The following is a 26230-nucleotide window of genomic DNA, read 5'->3' on the forward strand; positions in this document are numbered from 1 at the left end:
GAGTTATATCTTATTTTTGTCAAAAATATTTCATTCGAGTAGCCAATAGACATGCATGCATTTCAAGTATGTTAGCTTGATCCTTACTCGTTATATCTTTTTCGAAAACCGCTACGAACAAATGATTCGAATGACTAAGATGATGATTAGTACTCTCGGCATTACTGCATAACCCAACCACTACTGAAACCTGCTGAACACACGGTTGATATTAGCATACCCTTATTTTCAAGCCCAGCTTTTTATCTTCTTGCATGTCGCATTAGATCCCACAAGCAACCACTAGGGATGAATGTAATGAGCGTCTATTGTAATCCAGTCATTATTATTCCCGATATGATGCACATGGCACAATAGACACAAAATTGCTATTTATTACAATTTTATTATTGTTCCTATTTGTTACGTATCGCGCATTATTGAAAAAATTTATGCGAAAAATGCAACATATTAAGATATTTTTCATTTCCATTCGATCGGGAAGTACCACCCACTACATCATACTCAAATGCCAGCACCAGCACCATTAGCTCATCAGTGTGTTTCGTAGTGAGAAAAGAAATAATTAGAGGTATTTCTCGGCACTTCAGTTGCTCCTGTCGGAACTGATGCTGTCGTTGCTTATTTATCAACTCGCTGTCTAGAGCGATAGCAGTGAACCGAAAGAGAAGATTCATTAGCCTCGTCCAGCTTTTGCTGCTTCGAAATATTCCCCGGAATTTTTATATTGGAAAACTGGGTAAAATGGGAAGACCACTGAAAGTTATTTCGAGATGCAAAAGTTTCATGAATTAAACTGCATTTGCTTCGCTTATTTTCTGGATTCTAATAATTTCTGTGTTTCTTTCTAAAAATTATGTGGTCAAATGCGCCTATTTCCTATAAATCTCACATTTATAGAATGTAAAGTGAATCAAATGCAAAGATAGACTTACTAGTAACAGGAAACAACAACCTTTAGCAATGTCCAAAGCCTACACATCTGCTCTAATCTCGATTCTTTACAAATTTTACCCTACGCCTAAACAGAAAACTGCTACTCATCACACCTATGATAAAACTCGCAATATCCTCAAGTCGTTATGGTAGCAGAACATTTCTTCAGCAGACTTTCAACCACCGTAATAACTTGTATTTGTGCTGACATGTGATACTGGATGTACGAGGGTTTTGTTTTTTGTTTCCTTTGATGATAATCCTGAATGGAATCTTGTGCCTCCCACTGGTTACTTCGATGCTGTTTGTCTTATATGTACTTATACTTATCACCATCCCCATACTCGGGAGGAGAGCAAACACATGCTATTTCGACCTATATTGAAGCCCTACTCTACGCATCCGGGAAAGAACACGAAATTAGCCAAAACAGTCTGTCATTACTGATAATAATGACTATCCTAGGAACTGTCTAACGAAGTGTATTTTCCCATAACCTTCTAATTAAGCCACCAAACGAAGGTACTGTAAATCAGTAATGATAAATTCAACAGGGATAATTCGCTTTTCACCCGACATCAAAGCTCACACCCGATCACTATGCACATCTACATTCTGGTGAGGAGGAGACAAATATTTTACACCAAATGAAAATAAAAAGCACTTGTTACCACACAAGAATACTTCTTTTGGTAATATAAAATGTTAAATTGAGTAAACTTAGCCGTAATCAACTAAACTCGTTGTTTCTTCTTATCATATGACACAATAAAAAACCTATTTGAATCCACCTAGTAGTGTAATGATGCCTTTCTCGTATAGATAATGCTATGGTATTCTATACAAAATGTTTCTCTTCAATTTTTGAAAGAAACCATAGGATTGTTTGTGCATTAACTAGTATAATAATATGTACAGAATGAAAAAGTGCCCTAGGATAGGGAATATCGTATCTGCAATCCCCGATGAAAGTAAGTAAGAACCATTTTGGAGCATATGACTATTATCTCCCGTCGTTAATCGAAAACCGGGAACCAGGATAGCCGGAATCTGTTTGTTTAGTGGCCTACTGATAATAACTACCAATTGATGTAGTTTTAAGACCGGTTTAGATTTGTTCTACGGTTTTTGTTTCGCCGCTTTGAGTAACGGTGTACAATATTTAACACACTTTACCCTATAACTCCGGAACCGAAATTCAGGGATTCCGTATGAGCCGTGAGACCTTTGATTTGAATTCAAGTTTGTGGAAATCGATCAAACCATCGCTGAGAAAAGTGAGTGAGATCTATGACCACTATTTCCGGTGCTTCCGAAACCGGAAACCAGGATAGCCGGAATCAGTTTGTTTAGTTGCCTACTGGTAATAGCTATCGTTTTGTGAAGTTTTGATTCCAGTTTGGAAAACTTTTTCGTCTTTTGTTTCGCCGGCTTCGGTGACGGTGTACAATATTCAACACACTTTACCCTATAACTCGAGAACCGGAATTCCGGATGAAATTCAGGAGTTCCGTATAGGACCACAAGACCTTTCATTTGAATCTAAGTTTGTCAAAATCGGTTCAGCCATCTCCGAGGAAACCTAGTGAGATTGTTTGTGCATACACGCACATACATACAAACACATACACACACCCCAAGTAACAATTTTTGTTACGCTAGATTATTTCTGACTAGTTTGCAACTAGAAATTTAAGTTATGGTTACTAATATCTAACCACTTGCGTTACGCAAAAAGCGCACTTTCTACTAGTTGTTAAGTCGGCTAAAAATAAGTTGTCGTTAGGTTGTGATACCATACTGAAATAACTTATCATTCCATAACTTGAAAATAACTTGTGTTCAAGTAAACTAGTTGAAACTTAGTCACCATCGACATTATAAACAATGAATGGATCCAGAGAACTTTTCTATCAGCAATAAAAAGTTAGTAGAGTAATTGAAATCACAAACTTGATACAAGGTAAAAATTTCACAACGATTTTAAAACTGTCGAGCGGAATTCAATTTTAATTAACTGTTTTTTTATGCGCCTTCAATCTAAATTTATTTATAAAGGTATGAACAATAAACAACGAAAAAAAACTCTTTGTTCAGAATGCTCAAAATTAATCCTAGTAGAGTGATTTCTCATTATTTTAAATTCATATATTGTAACATAACAATAGATGTTTAATCCATATATTGTTTTCTTCGAGTTTATGATAGTGCATAGAATAAAAATGACTATTCTGCCTTTCATTATTTTCGCCCAAAAAGTAGTTTTGAAAAAAGTAATATCCTGGTTTTATTTATGTTTTATACACTTCCTGCGACTCCATAGTGTGATCGCCATGTTCAAGCCAACAAAAGTTTTTTTGGTTGTGTTTCCGTTATCATTACGTTGGGAAAACATATCGATAGCTATTTGAATCATACGTATTTATATTGGTTTCGCAACCTTTTTTCAACTAGTAGCTAAAAACATAGCTGTGATAAAAGATATGTTAGAATCAAGTAACGATAACTTACAAATGATAGTTAGTTCAATGTTTATGTTATAAAGAAATACTACCGTCACCTTGTTTTAACCAGTATAACATAGTTGGGCTAAGTGGTATCAGAACTAATTACGGGTTGCTACTATTTGAGTCAAATAAACTTATTTTCAACTAGTAGCTAGAAGCATAGTTGTTATTAAAGATATGTTTGGATTAAATAACGATAGCTAAAAAATTCAATATTCAATATTAATTCAATATGACAAAAATATGTGGTGATTTGAAACCTAAATAACTATTTCGTAACTAGTTATGTTATGAAGAAACATTGTTGTCACCTTGTTTTAAACAATATAACTTAAAAACATATTCGTGCTCTTGTTGCAACATAGTTTGGACTTAGTCGTATCAGAACTAGTTGCGCATTGCTACTTGGGACAGACATTACTCAGTTCGATGCACTGATTCGAATGGTAAATGGAAATTATTACTAGTCGATTTTTCAAGTGATTGCATAACCTTTCTATATGAGATAGGCAAAATACACACTTGGTCATTTTCAAGAAAGAGGTACAAAACTATAAAAAACCTTATCACAATAGGTAATAACCATCAAAATTCACGAGCAAGCTATCTGAAAATATTCTATTTGTTAAAAAGTATTGACTGAATCAATTACAAATGCAAACGTACCAGCATACACAAAGATGTAATTAGGAGGCCAAGTTTGATCATCTCTAATTTTCATATGCGTTAGTGCACAAATGCTTTAACACATCAGAAAATGTCTCTGAGCCAAATATCGAAAATATAAATTAATCGTTAATATTTAATACTATTTGGAGAAAACTTTTTGGTAATATTTCATTTCATTTAACATCACAAATTTTACAGAATCGATTGAAAAACTCAAAACTTATCCATGTCCGATTCAACTTAAATTTTGCATAAAATTTTTGCAATGGCACCCTAATGCAGGGCCGCCGAGAGAAGAAACAGGCCCGGGGAGGAGGGGGGGGGAGGATTGCAATATTATTCTCCTATACATGATGATAACCCCTCCGTGTATTTCCCACATCAAAACGCGCCTATCGCATAAATTGCATCTTAAGGTCTGAGGACAGAGGGTCACGTGTTGAGTTTTAAATCGACCACGTGGCTCGCTCAATTCCCTTTGCGCATCGTATTTTCCTTGTACTCTCTCGTATATGAGCAAACTGTACCGGGTTGCCAGCATACATTTTATTATTTTGATGAGAAGTTTTTCCAAAGCGAAAAAAATGGCGGATGTATTGAAAGTGACTTTGTTTCACAGATAAATACAAGACTTTATTTTTATCGCGATAACATATATGTTTTTATGTACTAATCGCAACTACACTAAATTATCTAGACTTTGTCACGGTAGATTTATGATACAAGCCTTCAAAGCCGAGATATTCGAAGAACAAGTAGAGGTATGCATTTCCGAGCGTTCCAATTTTCAGCAGTTCTTCAGTCAGAAAATAATACAACACGACCGCTAAACTCAATGAATCATTCCGAAAATTTCACAGAATATTCTCAACTAAATTTTGAAGACATTGTCAGGTGAGTTTTTCACCGTTTCCAAGAAAATTTAATTTGAAACGGGAAAATTACAAAAAAAAACTAACAAAAAAACAAAAAAAACGGTACTGTCCTCAGCCCGTAAGGCCTATCCGCACTCGGCCGGTGAGGCCCGTCAAACACGTTTGCTCTTCAGCTTTGACTGAGCGTACTGTTTGTGCATATATTGGCATGACGGGCGCCCTGAAAAGGTCCGGGACTGGGGGTTTTATGCAGGTTCCAATTTTTAAAGTTCCCATTTATGAAACACGCAATTACCAACATCAACAAAAAATAACAAAAGTCCTTTTGAATAACACTGTAAAAACATACAGTACTAAAATCCAGATTAATTAGCAACTATGAGAGATTACATTACTTTTAAATTCACCTTTTTTATCTACATAGCAAAAAATTATGAGATTTATAGATGACAATGATACGATAAATAAACGTCAAACATACCTCTCTGTCAAGCAAGCGTGTAAATTTACATGTTTTAACACTAGAAAATATTTCAGAATGCATTAAACATAAGTAATATTTACTGTAAAATTGTGTCATTTTTAACGCATAGGTCGGTCACAGATGACGTAAGTTTACACGATTTTTTCTAGGTGTGTAGCAATATATTTAATAAGGCACACTACCTTAGCGATAAAATGCCGAAGGAATTTCTTATAACTACACAATATTTAGATGATTTCTTCCCTGTTACTTTGTCGTATTTGGGTCACATTGTGCGCGTATGCGGAGGGGGGTTTTAGGGGTTCAAACCTTTTCCTACCCCCGAAACTAGAAATTATAAGCGGAAACCGGTGTCCGGTTTAGCGCTGATGTCCCCTATATTATGAAAATCTCCCTATATTATGAAAATCTCCCTGACGAAATTTTTTTCTGGGTACACGACTACTGTGGAGGAATGCTTTTTTCGCTTTCGGGCGATGGTTTTGAGGTAGTCTCAGTCTCGATGTTCAACTGAGCGAATATAAAAGTCACTATTTTTCACTTGGAGCTGTTAGCGGAATATATTCAATAGTGTCACTATTTACAGGGTCCGGCACTCGAAGTGTAACCAATTAAAAAGGCCATAAATTCAGTTTGGAAAATTACTTTTACTTAATTCAAAGTACAAAATGTGTAAAAATAATACAAAATTCAGAATCAATTCACTTTTGCTCGATATGATCACCTTTTGCCTTGACTTGATGTCTTGAGAGAGCGAAGGAGTTCGTTTGGCCGAATGTGACTTGCAGGTATTTTGGCCCACTCGCGGACAATAACTTTTTTCAGCGCCTCGAGACTGGTGTATCTTTTAGTTCGGACTTTGCTTTCCAAAATGACCCGAAGAGAATAATCCATTGGATTCGCATCTGGTGAATTCGAGAGCCATTGTGTGGACGTGATGAAGTTCGGAACGTTGTTTTTCAGCCATTCTTGGTTAACTCGAGCTTTGTGAGACGGTGCCGAGTCCTGCTGAAACGTCCATGGTCTGCCACCGAAATGTTTGTCTGCCCACGGCTTCAAAGCAACCTCCAGAATACTTTCCCGATAATATGTCGCATTTACCTTGACGCCAGGCTCGATGAAAACGATTGGAGAGCGCCCATCTGCGGTTACAGCGGCCCAAACCATCATTAAAGTATAGTGACTTTGTGAAAGTGTAATAACGTGACAGTGAAATAGTGGAATTAAATGGTACATAAATAGTGACACTATTGAATATAAAAGGTAAACCATGATAAAACATTTATTTTTAATTCTTGTGCGTAAGACGGGAGTGGACGACGTGGTGAGGACCTTCTACCAAACGCAACAATATGTTAACAGACGTTCGCATCAAACAGACGTATAAAGCATCAAACGCTCAGGTTGCGCTCTCATTCGTTTCTAAAGCCTCATTCGAATTAAATTTTAGAAATGAATACAAAAATGAGTTTTTGAGCTGAACTGAGAACCTAGATTCAAGTCTACTTAAATTCCGAACCTAATGTTAGAATTTAGTTCCAGCATAGAGTTACAACTAAAACTCTTGAATTGAATCCTAATTCTATTTCCTGGAACTAGATTTTTGGAACTCGTTGGTTGACTAGATTTTGGAACTCATTTTAGTGACGTAATTTAAATTCGGAATTTGTATCCAAAACTCAGATTCAGAAACATTTCTGAACAAAAAATTTGGAGTGCTGGAACAAGATTCAAAATTTCAATTTTAGATCTTAATTCTGGAAAAAAATTTAGACCTGAACTCCAAACCAAAAATTGGGAACTGACTCCTGAACAAAAATTTTATTGCTGTATTCTGTTTCATAATTGTTGAAGAAGCATGTCAGTTTCATTCGTATTCACTTTATCCAGTTAAGTCTCTGACTTTACCCACCCCCTTTTTATTTATTGATGTATAAAAAGGAATAAAATTCATAGCAATAAATCAACCTATTTTTAATATTTTTTTTAGTACAACCAACAAACTGTCTTCCGCTATTTCCGATAAAATTTTTAAAAGTTTGCCTGGAGCCTTTGAAAAAATCTCCAAACTAAGATCACTTTTCTCCTCAGCTTTGTGTATGCTCGCTAAATTTAATTTACTTTACACAACACTACAATAATGGAAGTTTTTTTCTAGAAGTATCCTGTACAGCAATAATACAGCCAAACAAAGCTTTGTGTATAATGAAAATTGATAAGTGCACGTCTTACGTTTAGACCACTCTCAAATATGCTATCCAAGTTGACATTCCCGATTACGAGATCAATTCCTTATACCACAAACAAACATCATCATTGAACAGAAAATACTCCGCATGCCATTGGAAAGGTTATACGCAAATTGAAAATTCATCGAATAATTTTCAACCAAGTAACCAGATGTGCTCGATTCGCTAGAAGCAAAACGGGATATCCGACCAGGAAGCTAAACGCGAAGCCCTTCGTCCAATCGCCGTTTTTTCCGTTGTTGTATCCTAACTTATGCGACTTCTTGCAAGCCAAGCGTAAAGACAAATAGAAACGCTAACATGTTTATTTATTGCATAACGAGAATGTTTTCATTTCTTGAAAATTAAATTCATGCAAGAATGTTGTAACAATGCTACATTGTACCGTTCGATTTTTCTCTGGGACTCCAAACCTGGATCGAATAAACACGGGAAGGCTTTCGGAAGCCAACAAGAATAAGCTCTTACACCAACTAGGAAATAGAGGGATATATTGAACAACCAAAAACGTAATCATACCAAATAGAAGGGAGCCGGGAGGGACGCAATTATTTGAATTTCGTCTAAGCCACAGCTACAAAAGGGAAATAAAAAAGGATCACAAACCAAAACAGAGCCGCTTGATAGAAAGTGAAAGAACCTCAAGCACTTCGACGTTCTTTCGGTAGAGGGATCGGGCTGTTACTTCAACTTTGATAGCGTTGATCCTGTGGTTATCTGGCAAAAAATGTAAAAATTTCACCGAAATGTTATTTTTGTGTCCTATACTCTGAAAGAGAGATCCGTTCGTTGTACATTTCAGCAAACTCGCTATGACAAGGTAAACAAGATGATACCTTCTAGCTATGTTAATTTTTTCAATTGAATAATTTGTGTAAATTGTCTTACTGATTGGAACTGATGGTAGCGCGGGGACCAAGGCCATACCAAACATTTTAACATACATTTCAGCTTTCACTGCTGCGCCAATTGGAAGGTACTGATGCGTGTCGATGAAAAATTGTCCTGACTATTGGGACTACACCCTACAATATTGCCCCAATTTTTTGGCAATGAGACTCTGTTCTGAGTTCTGAAATGCGAAAACAACTGAACCGCAGCCCATGGGACGATACAGAAGTCGATAAGACCATGAAAAAGAAGCTATCTAGATGCTAATTCGCCTGAAGTGAACTGACTGTCGTATTTTCCATCTAGGTTTTTTTTCTTTGTGACTGCTTTCTTCAGAATATTGTTGCAGGGTGCTTTCCGGTGTATTTATGTTTGACAATTGTTTTTTTTCCTGAAGAACTTGCGTCCGGATCAATTTGAATGTGCTGTCTGCTCGAACGAAGGTAAGACAATTTATGTCCTTGGGACATTGGCGATTTAAGTGCCTTTCGCACTGAAATGAATTCATCCATAGTGTTTCAATTAAACAATCCAATCATCATAAAATGAGTAATGGTCGCAACAAGGAATGGAAACCGATGTAATGAATGGTAACGCGTAGCCTCACAATAAAATGACGATGAAAAAAAACAGCCAGAAAAGTGTCCGCTAGGTAATGACAAGGGGCGGGACATTCTGGCCGACACTAAAGAATGGCTTTTTTGTGTTCATTGTGTCTGAAGGGTCATAAAAAATATATATGCACACTTGTGAATTGACAAGGGCTCAACGGATCGAACAAAGGCCGAATTTCATTATTTGTTAATTACATTAGAACGTCGAAATCCGGACAAAGTGTCGCGGTGATTACCAAGTCCTACTGATCGAAATTAAGCCCAATTTAGTTCATTATGTGTGCCAACAGAAAATAAAATTGAGTAGATTGCACCAGCTGGCATTTTTGTCAACAACAAAACTCAGTGGCAATCCAAGGATAGCGCTATCTGTTATTGACATCTGTTATTGGTACTAGTACGTCATGTATAACACTGGGTAAGAGTGCTTTTTTAAACAGTATTATAGTAAGGCCAATGCATTTTTTTTAACTTTTGTCCCACCACGAATTTTCAATTAAAAGAACTGGGTAAAATTTCTGCTACGACTAGAATCAACGAATCTATCACGGCAATTCTTGCTTGCGCAAAAGTTTTATGCATCTTAAAGTCAGATTTTATGAAATCACAACCAAATGAGAATGTTTTCGATCAAACGCTGTGCTTCCGGAGAAACTAAAAGGACATGACGGAAAAACGAATCGAATATTTAATTTGGGCTTTCGTGTTAGGGTTACCAGATAACTGAATTTTTCAGCATTCTGCTGATTTTCAAGTACATTGGTAAAATTTACTGAGTTTTATACAGATTTTGCAAAAAATGCTGATTTTATACAGAATTTTAAGAAAATTGGGGTTTTCACTAATATAATAACAAAGTTTACCCTGCTTTATTATATGATGATAGAGGAAAATGATCAATCGGTTCGACAATCGAACTGAATCCGGCCGACAAATTACACTGGGTTAAATCATTACAAACCTGCACAAGTTGAACTCAGTAAAACTAATTAACTATTGAACTTTCAGAACGCATACAAATGCACACATATACAAACTTTGTGCTTTCTGCACATTCAATACACTCATGCGTCTTGTTTGTCATCAGTTGCTCTCTCCTCTCGACAGATTCTTGCAGATTCTATGTATTGATTACGTAATTAACATTGAAACTGTTTCAGACTTTTTTTACAAACAGTGAGAGAAAAATTTTCGCCGAAATTCCATTTATGATATATTATTTACTTAGTTTCCATTTTTGACCTGAATGTTTCCTTCAGGATGTATTTAGGCACTAATTCGACGAACAAAAATGCTGAAACAATGGTGGCTGTGCTATTTGAGCCAATAGACCGCAGTCTGATAAGTGTTTCCGTATCTCGTATGACATGCGAATTTCTCATTGACTCTAGGGTTCAAGTCAACACAATGACGGCATCTACGTTTGAAGTATTAGTTGCGGATGAAAACTACAATGAAGGGTTACACAACATACAAATAGGTACATATTGCGTAATCCCTACGCTATGCCAAATTTAGATCAAATACTTGCGAAATTAGAACATGCAAAATGGTTTTCTACAATAGACCTATCCAGCGCTTTCTTTCAAGGCACTTAACCAACTTTATGACAGATTTCGGAATGTTCCGGTATAAACGGCTACCATTTGGATTATGCAATTCTCTGGACATTTTCCAAGAAGTAATGGAACGCACCATTCTAGCCAGTTGTGAAGGTGTATGTAACTATCTCGACGATATTCTGATTTTTTGGCTCTACAGAGGAAGAACATGATAGGAACCTTGTTATAGTCCAAGAAAGACTCGAAGACCACAATGTTCAAATCAATTATTCGAAATGTGTTTTTAAAAGCCAAGATTTGAAGTTTGTAGGCTTTGAGTTATGGGAGAAGGAAGGCGAATTGAACGAGAGAAAGTGAACGCAATTCGAAATTTCAAACGTCCAATGACCTGTTAAGAGCTTCCTTGGTATGGGGTATTGAACGATTTGCTTTCTACCTTACTGGCAGACCTTTTATTGTACGTATGGATGCTTCAGCTAATGAATGTTTTTATCATTGAAACTATCACATCGGAAAACGAGCATTCTCAAGAGCTAAGGGATATGCATCAAGACTACACCCATATGATTTTACCATGGAAAGAATTAGGGGAGAAGACAATGTAGCGGATGCGTTATCGCGATTGATTCGCGAATCTCAGTAATGCAATATATGCTCTTGAGCATAACGTATGGCCCGCCGAATTGCGGAAATTTGAGGCCCACAAGAAAAATATACATTGTATCGGAGCATCAAACTGTAAAGGTGATGAGATAATCTTGCCTGAACCATTAAGACGAAAAGCAATGATATCCATAGTGATCACATTGGACAGGTAGCGTTGAAACGTATCATGCGAGATTTCTTTTGGTGGCCGAAGATGAGCACGCAAACCGAAAATTTTTCCAAAAACTGCGAAACATGTACACTGCTATCAAGAAGAAATCCACCTGTACCATTATTATCACGCGACTTGCCAGTAGGACCATGGGAAATCGTACATATAGATTTCCTCATGATTCCTCATTTTGGATCTGGAGAATTTCTCCTGGTCGTCGACACATACTCAAGGTTCTTGTTCGTAGTCGAAATGCACCGTAAAAATGTTGATCCTACTAAATCGGCTTTGCAAGAGATATTCAAATGGTGGGGTTTACCACTAATAATCCAGAGCGATAATGGACCACCATTCCAAAGTTAGTCTTTCTGTGATTATTGGCAGGAGAAGGGGGTCAAAGTCCGCAAATCGATTCCTCTCAAACCACAGTCGAACGGATTAGTTGAACGACAAAATCAGGCTATATTTAAAACATTGTCTGCAGCAAAAATCGATGGCAAAAATTTGAGGAAAGAACTGTAATTGTTTGTACACAATTATAATACATTAATTCCACATTCTAGATTAAACATAACACTTTTTGAATTTCTTGCTGTTGGTCGAAGAATTTCCCAAGTCTGTGGAACAACGAGAGTAGTAGAAAACTAGATCGGATATATATATATATATATATATATATATATATATATATATATATATATATATATATATATATATATATATATATATATATATATATATATATATTCGCAAAAAAAGATTTAGAAGAAAAGCTAATTAGTAAAAAAACCATTCAGACCGTGCACGATAAGCTAAGCGTTCGGACATTTGCATAAGAAATGTTGTTTTTGTAAGGCAACAGAAGAATTCGAAAACAGATCGTACATTTTCCTCAAAGCGCTATACAGTCGTCGATCAAGAAGGGTCGAAGATGGTCATTTTAGGTGGAAATGGTGTACAGTATGCAAGAAGCATCAACGATTTAAGTAAAGTCCCATGTCCATCCTTACGTGAAGCATCAGACACACTGCATTCAGGTGAAGATAACAATAGAGATTCTGTTCCAAAGCAATTGGATGATTGTAATCGAACGCGATCAGGATTCCTTCGAAGGGATATTCGAAAACCCGCAAGATTCAATGACGACTACATTTACACAATATATCAATAAAGAGTTTTCCTGTAACTAAACAAAAAGATGATTAATTATAAAATGAACGATAAATACCTGGAAATAATTTTATGCACAAAAGTCAAACATATACACAAATTGAATACCGTTTAATATCAAAATGTGTTAAAAAATTTGTACCTAATAATACTGCATAAACAAATAAAGAACTAAATATTTGACAAAAATACAGGTTGAGATATAGCCTCGATTTAATTTTAAAATAGAATAATCCAAATTTCGATCTTAAAGAATATTTTAAAATTAGCGTGCAAAAAGGGTCCTTCCTAGGAGAATAGAAAAAATGACAGCAACAGCGTTCTCATTCTCTCTTAAAAATGATAGAGAGAATATCAGCTTGGGTAAAGTGACCGTAAGCGCAAATGAAAATCCATACAGTGTTTAAATTTTGAAGCGGCAGCATGTAAAACCAGCGAACGTCAACGAAAAATAAATAAAATGGAGGCTGAGCGTCTCGACACAGTGGAAATGATTTCTTTCTATTTAATTTCTGCTATCTTTCCCCAGCACCCCCCACTTCTTGCATTCCTTATACCTTTTTCATTATTTTCAATTTTGGATTTAAACGCATGCTATATATAGCATCGAACCATAAATATTCAATTAAGCAAAAACCTAACATACACAGAAAGAAAAGATGAAACTTACACGACATTTAAACCGATAGTACTATGAAATAGACATCAGTTGAAACGAAAACCTGATTTAAAACCATGATTGATGTAAAATTATATTAAAATTCATTTAGTTTTTCATTGAACAAGACTGTATATTTACAAACCGCTTCGTTTTGTAATGTAAATTTCCATTCGATTGCCTGCTCCAAATATGTGCATGAAAATAAATGTAAAATCACAAAATATTTTTATCTGTGTACATGTAAATGAATATACATAGTCAAAATCTCATAACTACGTGATTCGAAACTGTGAGTCTATAACGTGGTCCCGGGTTGGCGGTTCAATGCATAGGACGCTGGTCTTATAAGCCAGTTGTCGTATGTTCGAGCCCCGACCTGGAAGGATTCTTAGTGTCAGTAGGATCCATAGTACTAGCCATGCAATGATTCTGTACACTAAGAATCGGCTGCGAAGTCTGTTGAAACAGAAAGGCCAAATTCCACAAAAGGAATGTAATGCCAGGACTTTGCTTTGAGTCTATAACTTGCTTAGTTATCCACAATACCCCATAGAACAGGTTCTTTGTCTGTACATAAAATGATGCGAAAGCAGCCAATACATGTTTAGAAAAATAAAACATAAAAATACACTTTCCTGATTACTCTATTCAGCAATTTTCCAAATTGAATTCACCGTCCAAATTGATGTCTTCGATTCAATTGACTGCACAGATCAATCCCTCGAATTGAAGACCGAATTACAATAATAGAAGTAGATAAAGCCAGCGAATTTATTTTTCATATCACTTAAATCGAACCAATTTTGCTGATCACTTATGCCTGTTACTCTCATTGTTATAAATTTGTCACCCATTTCCAGTATCGATGAAAACAGAGATACAAGGGTTCTGGGAGTGAGAAATCCAATCAACCAATTCGGCAACAAATGAAAGGAAGGATAATTTCAACCAACCCTTTTTTTGCAAATGTAGCAAAACATACCAACTAGCACAATTATTTGTATTAAACACAAAACAGAGAAAAAAAACACAAAAAGCCGCAAAACACATGAAAAGGTTGCCGTAGATAGGCACATTTCCTTCTTCCGTTTCATTGCGCTCTGAAACCGGGACTAGGCACCGAGGAGTTGTAGAGAAGAGTCCATTGGTGAAATTTGGTATATTTTCCCCTAGAAAACAGATGCTGATTATAGCTTCCTTATTTACTTTGCAATGGAGAAAATGTCCACTAGTGACGAAGCGAATAGAAGGAGCACATATCGGAAAAGTATAGTAAGACCGCACTGTTCACACCTTCAGCGTGGGTGCAAAAAGTTAATACATTACTCTACCACTCACGCTTCAATAAACATTGTAACTAATCCGTAGTTAGATGAAAATAGAATCTTTGCTACATGTCTTCTCCTAGCCTCCTGTCTAAATTCTGATTAAACCGCCTAAAAAGATGCATAATAATTTGCTTAGGCTAGCGATTTTGCAACAACTCGTCCTGAACTACCAGAAAATCGCAACGTAAGGGGAAACAGAAGAAATCGGTACCCACGAGTATCGAGTCCAGTCAGACAGAAGTACACTGAGACGGAGATAGGTTTTAGCTTCATACTTTGGGAGGAAAACACGAAAAAAATATCATTCCATTTGGTTCTTTGTCACCTCTGCCATTTCTAGGAAAAAATAGGTTTAATTTCCCTCGTTGACTCCATTTTCCGTGGGCGCAATTTGATAACTTTGCCTGTCCATTTACTGTGCCCTTTTTACAGCAAGGTCGAATGGGAGATTCTTTTTGGCTAAGGATAGAAACAGTTTCCACTATTTTGGTTTTTTGTTGTACATTTCCCGAAAGCTCAAAAAAAATCCAGTCATTTTTTCATAAAACTAGATTAACCTATGATTTTTAAAGTTTTTACTAACATCAAAAGTGAAGAAAACTTGATTGATCATCATTTGTTTAGGGTAGCGTGGTCCGAAGACTAAGAGACATTTTTCTTAAAAAGTGTTTCAAATTAATAATTTTGTTTGAAACACATGTGAATGCACCTTTGTTTTTTTTTTTTTGTAATAATAAGAAGCACTGTTTACGCAATTTTCCTCCAGTTCTAAAAAAATATTTCGCGTCTGTCAGAACTTAAAATTCTCGGGAAACATAAGCTGTAATACGGGAGTGAAAAGGCAGCATACCTTGATATTGTTGGTAATATTTGAGCTTTCAAAAGCTATCACCGATTAATTTTGTGATGATACGTGAGCTGAGAAACATCCAAAGGTCGGGATGATACCACCGGTTGGAATGGAAGTTTCCTCCTTTTTACTGGAATGCTACAGATTTTTGCGTAAATATATAAGCGTAATGAACACGCCGATCAAACTAAGTAACATCATATAAGTTGAAGACATTTTCCTACTTTTTTTTTTTTCATAAATACGTTTATTTCTTAAGGCAGTTTACATAAGTTTTTCTTCGCCGTAGCATCACTTTTACATAAAATTCTTATCCTAATTTAATTCTAACATAGTCACAACGATTTGAATTTATTAAAACATATTCCTCTTATTACTTAAACATCATCTTAGGTAACTCGCCATTAATTATGAAATCTGCTCGGAAATATTAATTGAACCAAACGATTAACTTCTATAAATTATAAAATAAGCTGATATTTTCAGACATTTTGTTGATAATTTCATAAACTGTTTCGAGTTTGTTTGTATCATTACATAATTTTTTTTCTAATTTAGCTATTGGTTGAACTCATGGACGCAGCTGGAATCAGAACTAAGTCTTAAGAGGGGCCTTTATTAAATTGAAACTCCAATTTTCTTTATGAAATGATAAATAAGTTTCATGTATGAAAGGTCACGACAGGCAAGAATGTCTCGAACTGGGACATTGGATAGTCTACCTTGGGTACGCAAAGAATTTATTAGTTGAGATCTGACATCACTATACTCCACGCATGTCCAAACGACATGATCAATATCCCGATAACCTTCTCCGCAAGCACAATGATTAGTCTCGGAGAGCCCAATTCGAAGGAGATGTGCATCTAACGTGTAGTGATTGGACATGAGTCTGGACATCACACGAATGAAATCCCTACTCACATCCAGTCCCCTGAACCATGCCTTTGTCGATATTTTCGGAATAATTGAGTGCATCCATCGACCCAAATCATCTTTATCCCAAGAAGCTTGCCAGCTGGCAAGTGTTCTTTGGCGAGACGAGCTATAGAATTCGTTGAAAGCAATCGGTCTCTCATAAATTTCACCCTCAATAGCACCACGTTTGGCTAAAATATCGGCTCTTTCATTGCCAGGAATGGAGCAATGAGCCGGGACCCAGACTATAGTGATTAGATAATTATTTTTCAATATGTCGTTCAGGCGCTGTTTTATTTTGCCCAGGACAAACGGTTCAGTCTTGCCAATCATGTTTGAGCGAATGGCTTCAATTGCACTCAGACTATCTGTGAAGAGGAAATAATGGTTTGGAGATAATGTGACGATTACACTCAAACTATAATGAACTGCTGCTAGCTCTGCTATATAAACAGATGCAAGTTCTTGAAGCCTAAATGAGGCCGAAACATTATTGTTGAACATACCAAACCCTGTCGCTTCTTCAATTCGCGATCCATCCGTGTAAAACATTTTCTCAGAGTCAATATGCCTGAACTTACTTGAAAATATTTTTGGGATTTCCGCCGAGCGTAGATGATCCGGGATTCCACGCACTTCGCGCTGCATGGATGTGTCGAAAAATAAAGTTGAGTCAGGGACATTTAGGAGGCTGACACGGATAGGAATATATCTTGATGGGTTGATTTCCTGTGACATGTGATTAAAATATACTGTCATGAATTTTGTTTGAGATCGAAGCTCGACTAGTCGTTCGAAATTATTAATTACCATGGGATTAAGCACCTCACATCTTATTAGCAGGCGTGATGAAAGCTCCCAAAAACGATCTTTCAATGGAAGAACTCCCGCCAGAACTTCAAGACTCATTGTATGTGTCGAATGCATGCAGCCTAAGGCAATTCGCAAACAACGGTACTGAATTCGCTCAAGTTTGATAATATGAGAGTTTGCAGCGGAACGAAAACAAACGCATCCATATTCCATCACTGAAAGTATCGTTGTTTGATACAATTTTATTAGATCTTGCGGATGAGCACCCCACCAAGATCCTGTTATTGTTCGAAGAAAATTTACTCTTTGTTGGCATTTCGTTATCAGATACCTAATGTGTCCTCCCCACGTGCATTTGGAATCGAACCACACCCCGAGGTATTTAAAAGTTGAAACCTGTTGAATCATTCTTCCCATCATATGGAGCTGAAGCTGCGCGGGATCATGCTTTCTTGAAAAGACGACTAACTCTGTTTTCTCCGCAGAGAATTCGATACCAAGATGAACAGCCCAAACGGACAAGTTATCTAAAGTATCTTGCAATGGTTTATGCAGATCAATAGCTTTGGGTCCAGTCACTGAAACCACGCCATCATCTGCCAATTGTCTTAGTGTACATGGGGTTACAAGACAGCTGTCAATGTCATTCACGTAAAAATTATAGAGAAGCGGACTGAGGCATGAGCCTTGCGGGAGACCCATGTAGCTAATTCTGAATGTTGCCAAATCGCCATGTGAAAAATGCATGCGTTTCTCTGACAAAAGGTTGTGCAAATAATTATTTATAACCGCTGGGAGTCCATGTTGGTGGAGCTTGTCTGAAAGAACATCAATGGAAACTGAATCAAATGCTCCTTTAATGTCTAAAAATACAGATGCCATTTGTTGCTTTTGAGCGAAGGCAATTTGGATGTCAGACGAAAGTAATGCAAGGCAATCATTCGTCCCTTTATTTCTACGGAAGCCAAACTGAGTATCTGACAACAAACCGTTCGTCTCGACCCAAGTGTCGAGACGTCGCAGAATAATTTTTTCGAACAATTTTCTGATGCAGGACAACATCGCAATGGGTCTATATGAGTTGTGATTGGAAGCTGGTTTCCCCGGCTTTTGAATGGCGATAACTTTCACTTGTCTCCAGTCAGGTGGAACAATATTTTGCTCAAGAAACTTGTTGAACAATTCCAACAAATTTTCCTACTTGTAGGACTTACTTATACCCGGCAATCAACGGATATAAACGGTGCTATGACGATCGAGCTAAAGACGAAACCTTAGGCACAAGTCATAGGCGTGAGACCAAATGTATTAAAGATACTTAGAATTACTCATATGTGCATGGGAGGTACTAGTTGTCATACGTTACAATGAAAGGATTCTTGATATTAGAAATTTGCCAAGACTCGGGTATAGTTATCCAGAAGATACCGAAAAATATTTAAAGGTAATTATCCAATGGACCCAAAAACAATTTTTACAACAATAGCCCAAAATTTTATCAGATGATGCAGATTTTCAATTTTCTGTTTCAACAGGCTTCGCATGGCTGGTGAAACGATTATACTGACACTAAGAATCCTTCCAGGTTGGGGCTCGAACAAACGGCAACTGGCTTGTAATACGCTAGTGTCCTGTGCATTGAATAGCCAACCCGGGTACATATACTGTGAAAAATTATCGTATTGTAGAATTAGTACAAGCATAAGAGTAAACAATTATTTATTCTTTCAGAAAAATTATATTGTAGGTTAACAAGACTCAGTTATAAACTTAGAATGGAAACGCTAGACTAGACAGGTGTGTAAGTGACCTAGATGGTTCGCAACACCTTCCGTTCACAAACACCCAGTGCACGTTGATCCTCCACAAGTATCGTCCAGGACTTGTGCCTGTAGAGAATAACCGATCTAATTAGAGTTTTGTAGATAGTTAATTTCAAACGACGGCAAATTTTGCTCGATCAAAGCGTCCTGCGAAGTCCAAAGTAAGCACGATTTCCTGACAAGATGGAACTCGGAATTTCTCTGCTGGTGTCATTATCGACAGTCACCAGTGAGTTTCATCACCGCCAATAAGACCTCGTAATGGTGGGCTGACATTATCTTCTCTCGAGCTCCTACCTTTCATGTACTTTGTCTTTGACACATTGATGACAAGTCGGATCCGACTTGCTTCAGCTTTTAGTACAATGTGAATTTCATCCATCTTCTCAAAGTTCCGTGTAATGTCAATATCGTCAGTGAAACCAAGCAGCTGGACGGACTTTCTGAAAATCGTGCCACTTGTGTCTATCCTCGCTCTTATTACACCTTCCACAGCAATGTTGAATAGCAAACACAAAAGACCACCACCTTACCGTAACCCTCTGCGAGTTTTGAAGGGATACGAGCTTATTCCCGGTACTCGAACAACGCACATCACTCGATTCATCGTTGCCATGATCAACAGTACCAGTTTGTCCGGGAGTCCGTAGTCGTCACGGTTTGCCATAGCTGATCACGATCGATTGTGTCGTAGGCTGATTTGTAATCGGCGAATAGGTGATGTGTGGGCATATTGTATTCGCGGTACATTCGCCCATGAATCCTGCCTGATATTGCCCCACGAATTCGTTCGCAATCGGTGAAAGTCGGCGACATAAGATTTGACAGGGCATCTTGTAGGCGGCGTTCAGCAGAGTGATCGCGCGGTAATTACAGCAGCCAATTCCTATCCATTCCTCCGGTAAAATCTCGTCCTCCCAGATTTTGGTAACGACCCAGTGCAGTGCTTTCACTAGTGCATTACCACCATGTTTTAGTAGCTCGCTTTGTAGTTGGTCAACGCAAGCGACCTTATTATTTTTCAACCGACCTACCTCCTCCTCGACTTCTGGGACCGGCAGCTTATTGTCCGCCGCATGCGTTCACAAGTTCGTTGCCGTGCCGCCACTTTCGTTTTCCGCCTATATCACCGTTGAGGTACTCGTCGAAATACTGCACCACCTCTCGATCATCTCACAGTTGTTCATGAGAAGATTCCCGTTAATAACAATATACATATCGGCCTGTGGCACATAGCCTCTGCGCGAACGGTTCACCTTCTCGTAGAATTTTCTTGTGTCATTAGCACGGAACAGCTGTTCCATCTCTTCGCGATCTCGAACTTCCTGTTGACGCTTTCTTCTACGGGACACCAAGTTTAATCTATTCCGCGTCTGCTTGTATCACTCTTCGTTTGCTCTCGTTGCAGCCGCAATCTTTTCTATCTGTTCACACTCGTCGTCGAATCAGTCATTTCTTACGTTCGGAGCCGCCGTACTTAGTGTTGCTGAAGCAGTACTAGCTATGGCTCAACGGATGTCTCTCCAGCCAAGAGTAGCTGCGCCGAGCTGCTCTTCTGTTGGTAATGCCACTACCAACTGCTGCGCATAGTCTTGAGCTACTCCCGGAGACGCTCGATGTTGAGCCGCAACGTTCGGTTTCGACGTGTGGTACCCACCGTCGAAAGTTTTAGGTGCATGCATATAGCAAACCAGTAGGTAGGTGCGAACGTTGTTGTGTCCGAGAAAAATTTTATGTCGATCAAAACGTGGTCGATTTAGTTTTCGGTCTGTTCGTCAGTTGATCTTCAAGTTGCTTTGTGGATGTCCTTGGGGGGGAAGAAGGTACTTCTGACTATCATTCCTCGGGAGGACGCAACTCATCATTGGTTGTAGTTGTTCGATGCGGCATACAGGCTGCTCGTCCGATTACCGGTCGGTATATTGTCGGTCCGAGTACCGGTCGGTAAATTGAGAGAAACCAAGAGATTGTTTGTCCATTAACTAGTAACTAGTATAACCTACAGAATGAAACAGTGTTTTGTTCGCGTAGGTCATCCTTAAGAAAACGAAGTGGGTTCTCTATTATATGTAATTCCAGCTCCGGAACCCGAGAACCGGTATAATATAAGTCGGTTCATACGACTACCAACTAACATGACGTACAATCTCTACTAGTTTTTATTCAAATTAAACGTAATTTTTGGTAGGACCATAAGACCTAATCTTTCGTTTGACCCTAAAATTGGAAATATCGGTTCCGCAAACTCTGAGAAAAGTTAGTGAGATCCACTATTGAGCATATGATTATTTTCTCCCGTCGTTAATTGAAAACCGGGAACCAGGATAGCCGGAATCGGTTTGTTTAGTTGCCTACTGATAATGGCTATCGATTTGTGGAGTTTTGAATCCTATTAAGGAATTTTTTTGTGCTTTTTATTTCGCCGGTTTAAGTGACGGTGTACAATATTCAACACACTTCACCCTATAACTCCGGAAATCGGATTCGGATGATATATGGGGATTCCGTGTGAAACAGTGAGACCTTTCGTTTGAATTTAAGTTTTTAAAAATTGGATGAGCGTTCTTTAAGAAAATCGATTCAACTTTTTTAGTTCATTTTGAACATTTTACCCCATAACTCCCGAGCCGGAAGTCGGATCCTGATGAAATTCAGGATAGCAACCTATGGAACTACAAGGCCTTCAATTTGAATTTCAGTTGAAGAAAATCAGTTAATAAATTTCTCTGAGGTCTCTGAGAAAATCGAGTGCACTTTTTCTTCATTATTTTTTGCACATTTTACCCCGTTACTCCCGCACCGGAAGTCCGATCCGGGTAAAATTCAATAACATCCTATGAGACCAAAACACCTTTCATTTGTATCTAAGTTTGTGAAAATCGAGTGCACATTTTTTACATACACACATACATACACACACATTCAGACCCACACACACACAGTGACCGCTTACCAACCGCCGGCGGTTGACATGTGCTTCAGGTGTTTCGAGCCTAGCCACAAGTCGTGGGACTGCAAAGGCCCAGACCGAAGCAACCTCTGCAAGCGTTGCGGGGGCGAGGGGCACAAGGCGTATGCATGTGAAAGAACGCCACGTTGCATGCTATGCGCGAGCAAGAAGAGGGCAACAAACCATGTCATGGGTGGACCTACTTGTCCAACAAGTGGAGGGAGTAAAACAACATGCAAGTAGCACAGCTGAATCTAAATCACTGTGCAGCTGGCCAGCAACTGCTGTACCAGTCAGTGGCTGAATGGGGCATTGATGTCGCGATTCTCTCGGATTCCTATCACACACCGGTAGATAACGGGAACTGGATGTCGGACGAATCCAAGACTGTGGCGATTTTGACGACTGATCGATACCCAGTGCAAGAGGTGGTGAAAACGCAAGCGGAGGGAGTAGCCATAGTGAAGGTAAACGGAGTGTATTACTGTAGCTGCTACGCTCCACCGAGATGGTCAATAGACCAGTTCACCCGGATGGTCGACAGGTTGACCGCAGACCTGGTGGGTCGGAAGCCGGTGGTAATAGCCGAAGACTTCAACGCCTGGGCAACGGCTTGGGGCAGCCGCTATACCAATAGGAGAGGACAGACGTTACTGGAGGCCCTCGCCAAGTTAGACGTCATGTTAGCGAATGATGGACTGAAAAGTACCTTCCAGCGGAACGGAGTCGAGTCGTTTATCGACCTGACTTTCTGTAGTCCCGGCCTAGCCGGAGATCTTAATTGGAGAGTTGATGGTGGCTACACCCATAGCAACCATCTAGCCATTCGCTACACGATCGGTCAATTGGTGAGAAGCACAAGGAGGAGTAATACTCCCAAAACTCTGTCGTGGAAGGTAGCCAACTTCGACCGCGAAACGTTTTGCGCTGCCCTTGAATTGGAGGAGCACAACGCGAACCTGAGAGGGGACGAGTTGGTCGCTATCTTGTCACGGGCGTGTGACGCGACCATGCCTAGAAAGGCCCAACCGAGGACCAACAGACCATCGGTCTACTGGTGGAACGAGCAAATTGCACGCTTTCGCGCATCCTGCCTCAGGGCTAGAAGAAGGATGCATCATCATCGATCAGCGGAGATGAGGATGGAGAGGCACACGGCATTCAAAACGGCGAAGTTAGCACTAAACAAGGCCATCGGTGCAAGCAAAAGAGCCTGTTTCGACCAGCTATGTGAGGGAGCCAACTCCAACCCATGGGGAGATGCCTACAGGATGGTAATGGCCAAAACGAGAGGGGCGCTAGCACCCCCTGAGCGTAGTCCGGCAAGGTTGAAGGAAATCATAACGGTTCTCTTTCCCCACCACGACACGTCCTCCTGGCAGGCAGCCCCGCTACCAGCGAACGAAGTTGAAAAGGTCACGAACAAGGAGTTGCTCACTGCGGCGAGATCACTCGATAAAAAGAAAGCCCCGGAGTATCCCGAACGTGGCTCTAAAGGAGGCTATAATGACAAAACCGGACATGTTCAGGGAGTTCATGCAGAGATGTCTGGATGAGCGTATGTTCCCAGACATTTGGAAAAGGCAGAGGTTGATACTATTACCAAAACCTGGGAAACCCCCAGGGGATTCATCGGCGTATAGACCAATCTGTCTGATAGACACTGTGGGAATGCTCCTTGAGACAGTCATCCTCAACAGGCTATCTCCCTTCATAGAGGAGGAAGGAGGACTGTCCAGCCAGCAGTACGGGTTTCGCAGAGGCAGGTCGACGGCGGACGCCATAACATCGGTGGTAACCACGGCGGAGGTAGCTATCCAACACAAACGACGAGGAATCCGCTACTGTGCGGTAGTAACGTTAGACGTTAAGAACGCGTTCAATAGTGCTTGTTGGGCAGACATTGCTGATTCCCTACTTCGCCTGGGAGTACCGGAAGGGCTGTACAAGATTCTGGAGAGCTACTTCCAGAACCGAATTGCTATACGAGACCGACGAAGGCACACGTAACACTCTAATCACGGCTGGAGTACCACAGGGATCTATCTTGGGCCCAATCCTGTGGAATATAATGTACGATGGAGTACTGAGGCTGAGGCTCCCTCCGGGTATCAGGATAGTCGGGTTTGCGGACGACGTCACACTGACAGTCTACGGCGAATCCATCGAAGAGGTCGAATTGAGTGCATCACACTCAATCTGATTGGTAGAGGACTGGCTGCGTAGCAGGAAACTGCAATTCGCGCACCACAAAACAGAGGTGATGGTGGTAAACAACCGCAAATCGGAACAGGAGGCGTTGGTACATGCCGGAGATTACGTGATCCCCTCCAAGAGATCAGCCCGGGTTGGCGGTTCAATGCATAGGACGCTGGTCTTACAAGCCAGTTGTCGTATGTTCGAGCCCCGACCTGGAAGGATTCTTAGTGTCAGTAGGATCCATAATACTAGCCATGCAATGATTCTGTACACTAAGAATCGGCTGCGAAGCCTGTTGAAACAGAAAGGCCAAATTCCACAAAAGGAATGTAATGCCAGGACTTTTTTTTCCAAGAGATCACTGAAGCAATTGGGTGTGATGCTTGACGACAAACTCAGCTTCAGCAAGCACGTTGAATACGCCTGTGAGCGCGCATCAAAAGCGATCGCGACGCTCTCACGATTGACGGCCAACAGCTCACCTGTGCGCTCCAGTAAACGTAGGTTACTGGCAGAAGTGGCAGTTTCAATCCTCAGGTACGGCAGCCCGGTATGGGCGTCGGCACTGAATGTGGAACGCAACGCATCAGTGCATACCGCACTGTATCGAGGGATGCAGCCTGCGTGGTTGCAAGTATGATGCCTATCGGTCTGATAGTGTAGGAAGACGCGGAGTGCTACAGCATGCGAGGAGACAGAAACGCCCGTAGGGCCTCCAAAGCCGCTTCTCTACGCAGATGGCAACAATAGTGGGACAGCTCAACCAAGAGTAGGTGGACACATCGGCTCATACCTAGGGTCTCGAGTTGGTTAGATAGACCTCACGGAGAAGTGAACTTCGGCCTGACGCAATTCCTCACAGGCCACGGGTACTTCAGATGGTATCTCCACAGGTTCGGCCACGCGACTTCCCATGTATTTCCTGGTTGCCCAGACGAGATCGAGACGGCAGAACACGTCTTGTTCGCATGTTCCCGTTTCGCGGCTCAAAGGAGTGAGCTACTGGAGGCATGCGGCATTGACACCACACCGGAGAACCTGATCCAGAGAATGTGCCACTGTGTAGAGAACTGGAACGCAGTGTCGACCGCGGTATCCCAAATTGCGGGCATATTGCAGCGGAAATGGAGTGCGGAACAACAACAGGCAGCCGCGACCGCTAGCCGCGTGCAACCGTAGTAGGCTCAAGAGGGATCAGCGAATAAACGTCGGTCCGGGAGAACCTCCTTCGCCAGGGAGCTCTTCGTCGGAGTAGTCTAGATCCATCGTCGGGGACTAGACGAGTAGTACGTAAAACTGTTAGGATCGTCGGGGCGCCAGTGAACCGGAAGTTCCAACCGGAATCACTGGATCGACCCTGGCATCCTCTCGGTCGGGCGTTGACGGGTATCGAAAGCGTCGGTTTCGGGAGAGCCTCCTTCGTCGGGGAACTCTCCGTCGGTGTAGGCTAGATCCTTCGGCGGGGGCAAGTCGAGCAGTCGCCACAACACCGATTCGAGTCGTCGAGGCGCCAACGAACCGGAAGCCATGCTTCAACCGGAATCGCCGGACCGACCTCGGCACTCCTTCGGGTGTCCCGTGTGATGTAAAAGACTCGGTGTCGGGAGATTCTCCTTCGCCGGGGAACTCTTCGTCGGAGTAGTCCAGATCCTTTGTCGGGGACTAGGTGAGTAGATCGTCGCGTGGTACCGCTAGGATCATCTGAGCGCCAGTGAACCGGAAGTCACGCTCCAACCGGTATCATTGGATCGACTTAGGCATCCTTTCGGTCGGGTCGTAGACGCGTACCGTAAGCGTCGATTCGGGAGGACTTCACTCGTCGGAGAACCCTCCGTCGGTGTAGACTAGATCTTTTGGCGGAGACTAGTCGAGTAGTTCCGCGACGTAGCATCAGTTTTGGGTCGTCGAGGCGCC

General features: G+C 40.2%; 1 protein-coding gene across 1 annotated transcript in view; it reads left to right on the top strand.

Annotated features, from left to right (window-relative positions):
* LOC131439220 (uncharacterized) overlaps positions 1-18666 on the top strand; it is a 21512-nt gene extending 2846 nt beyond the window's left edge. Inside the window, exon 3 of the mRNA XM_058609977.1 lies at positions 18552-18666. Within this exon, the coding sequence (XP_058465960.1) occupies positions 18552-18666 (115 nt within the window). The remainder of the gene's footprint in view (positions 1-18551) is intronic.
* Positions 18667-26230: the final 7564 nt, after the last annotated feature.

This window comes from Malaya genurostris, chromosome 3 (genome assembly GCF_030247185.1).
Source record: "Malaya genurostris strain Urasoe2022 chromosome 3, Malgen_1.1, whole genome shotgun sequence".
NCBI classification, from domain to species: Eukaryota; Metazoa; Arthropoda; class Insecta; order Diptera; family Culicidae; genus Malaya; species Malaya genurostris.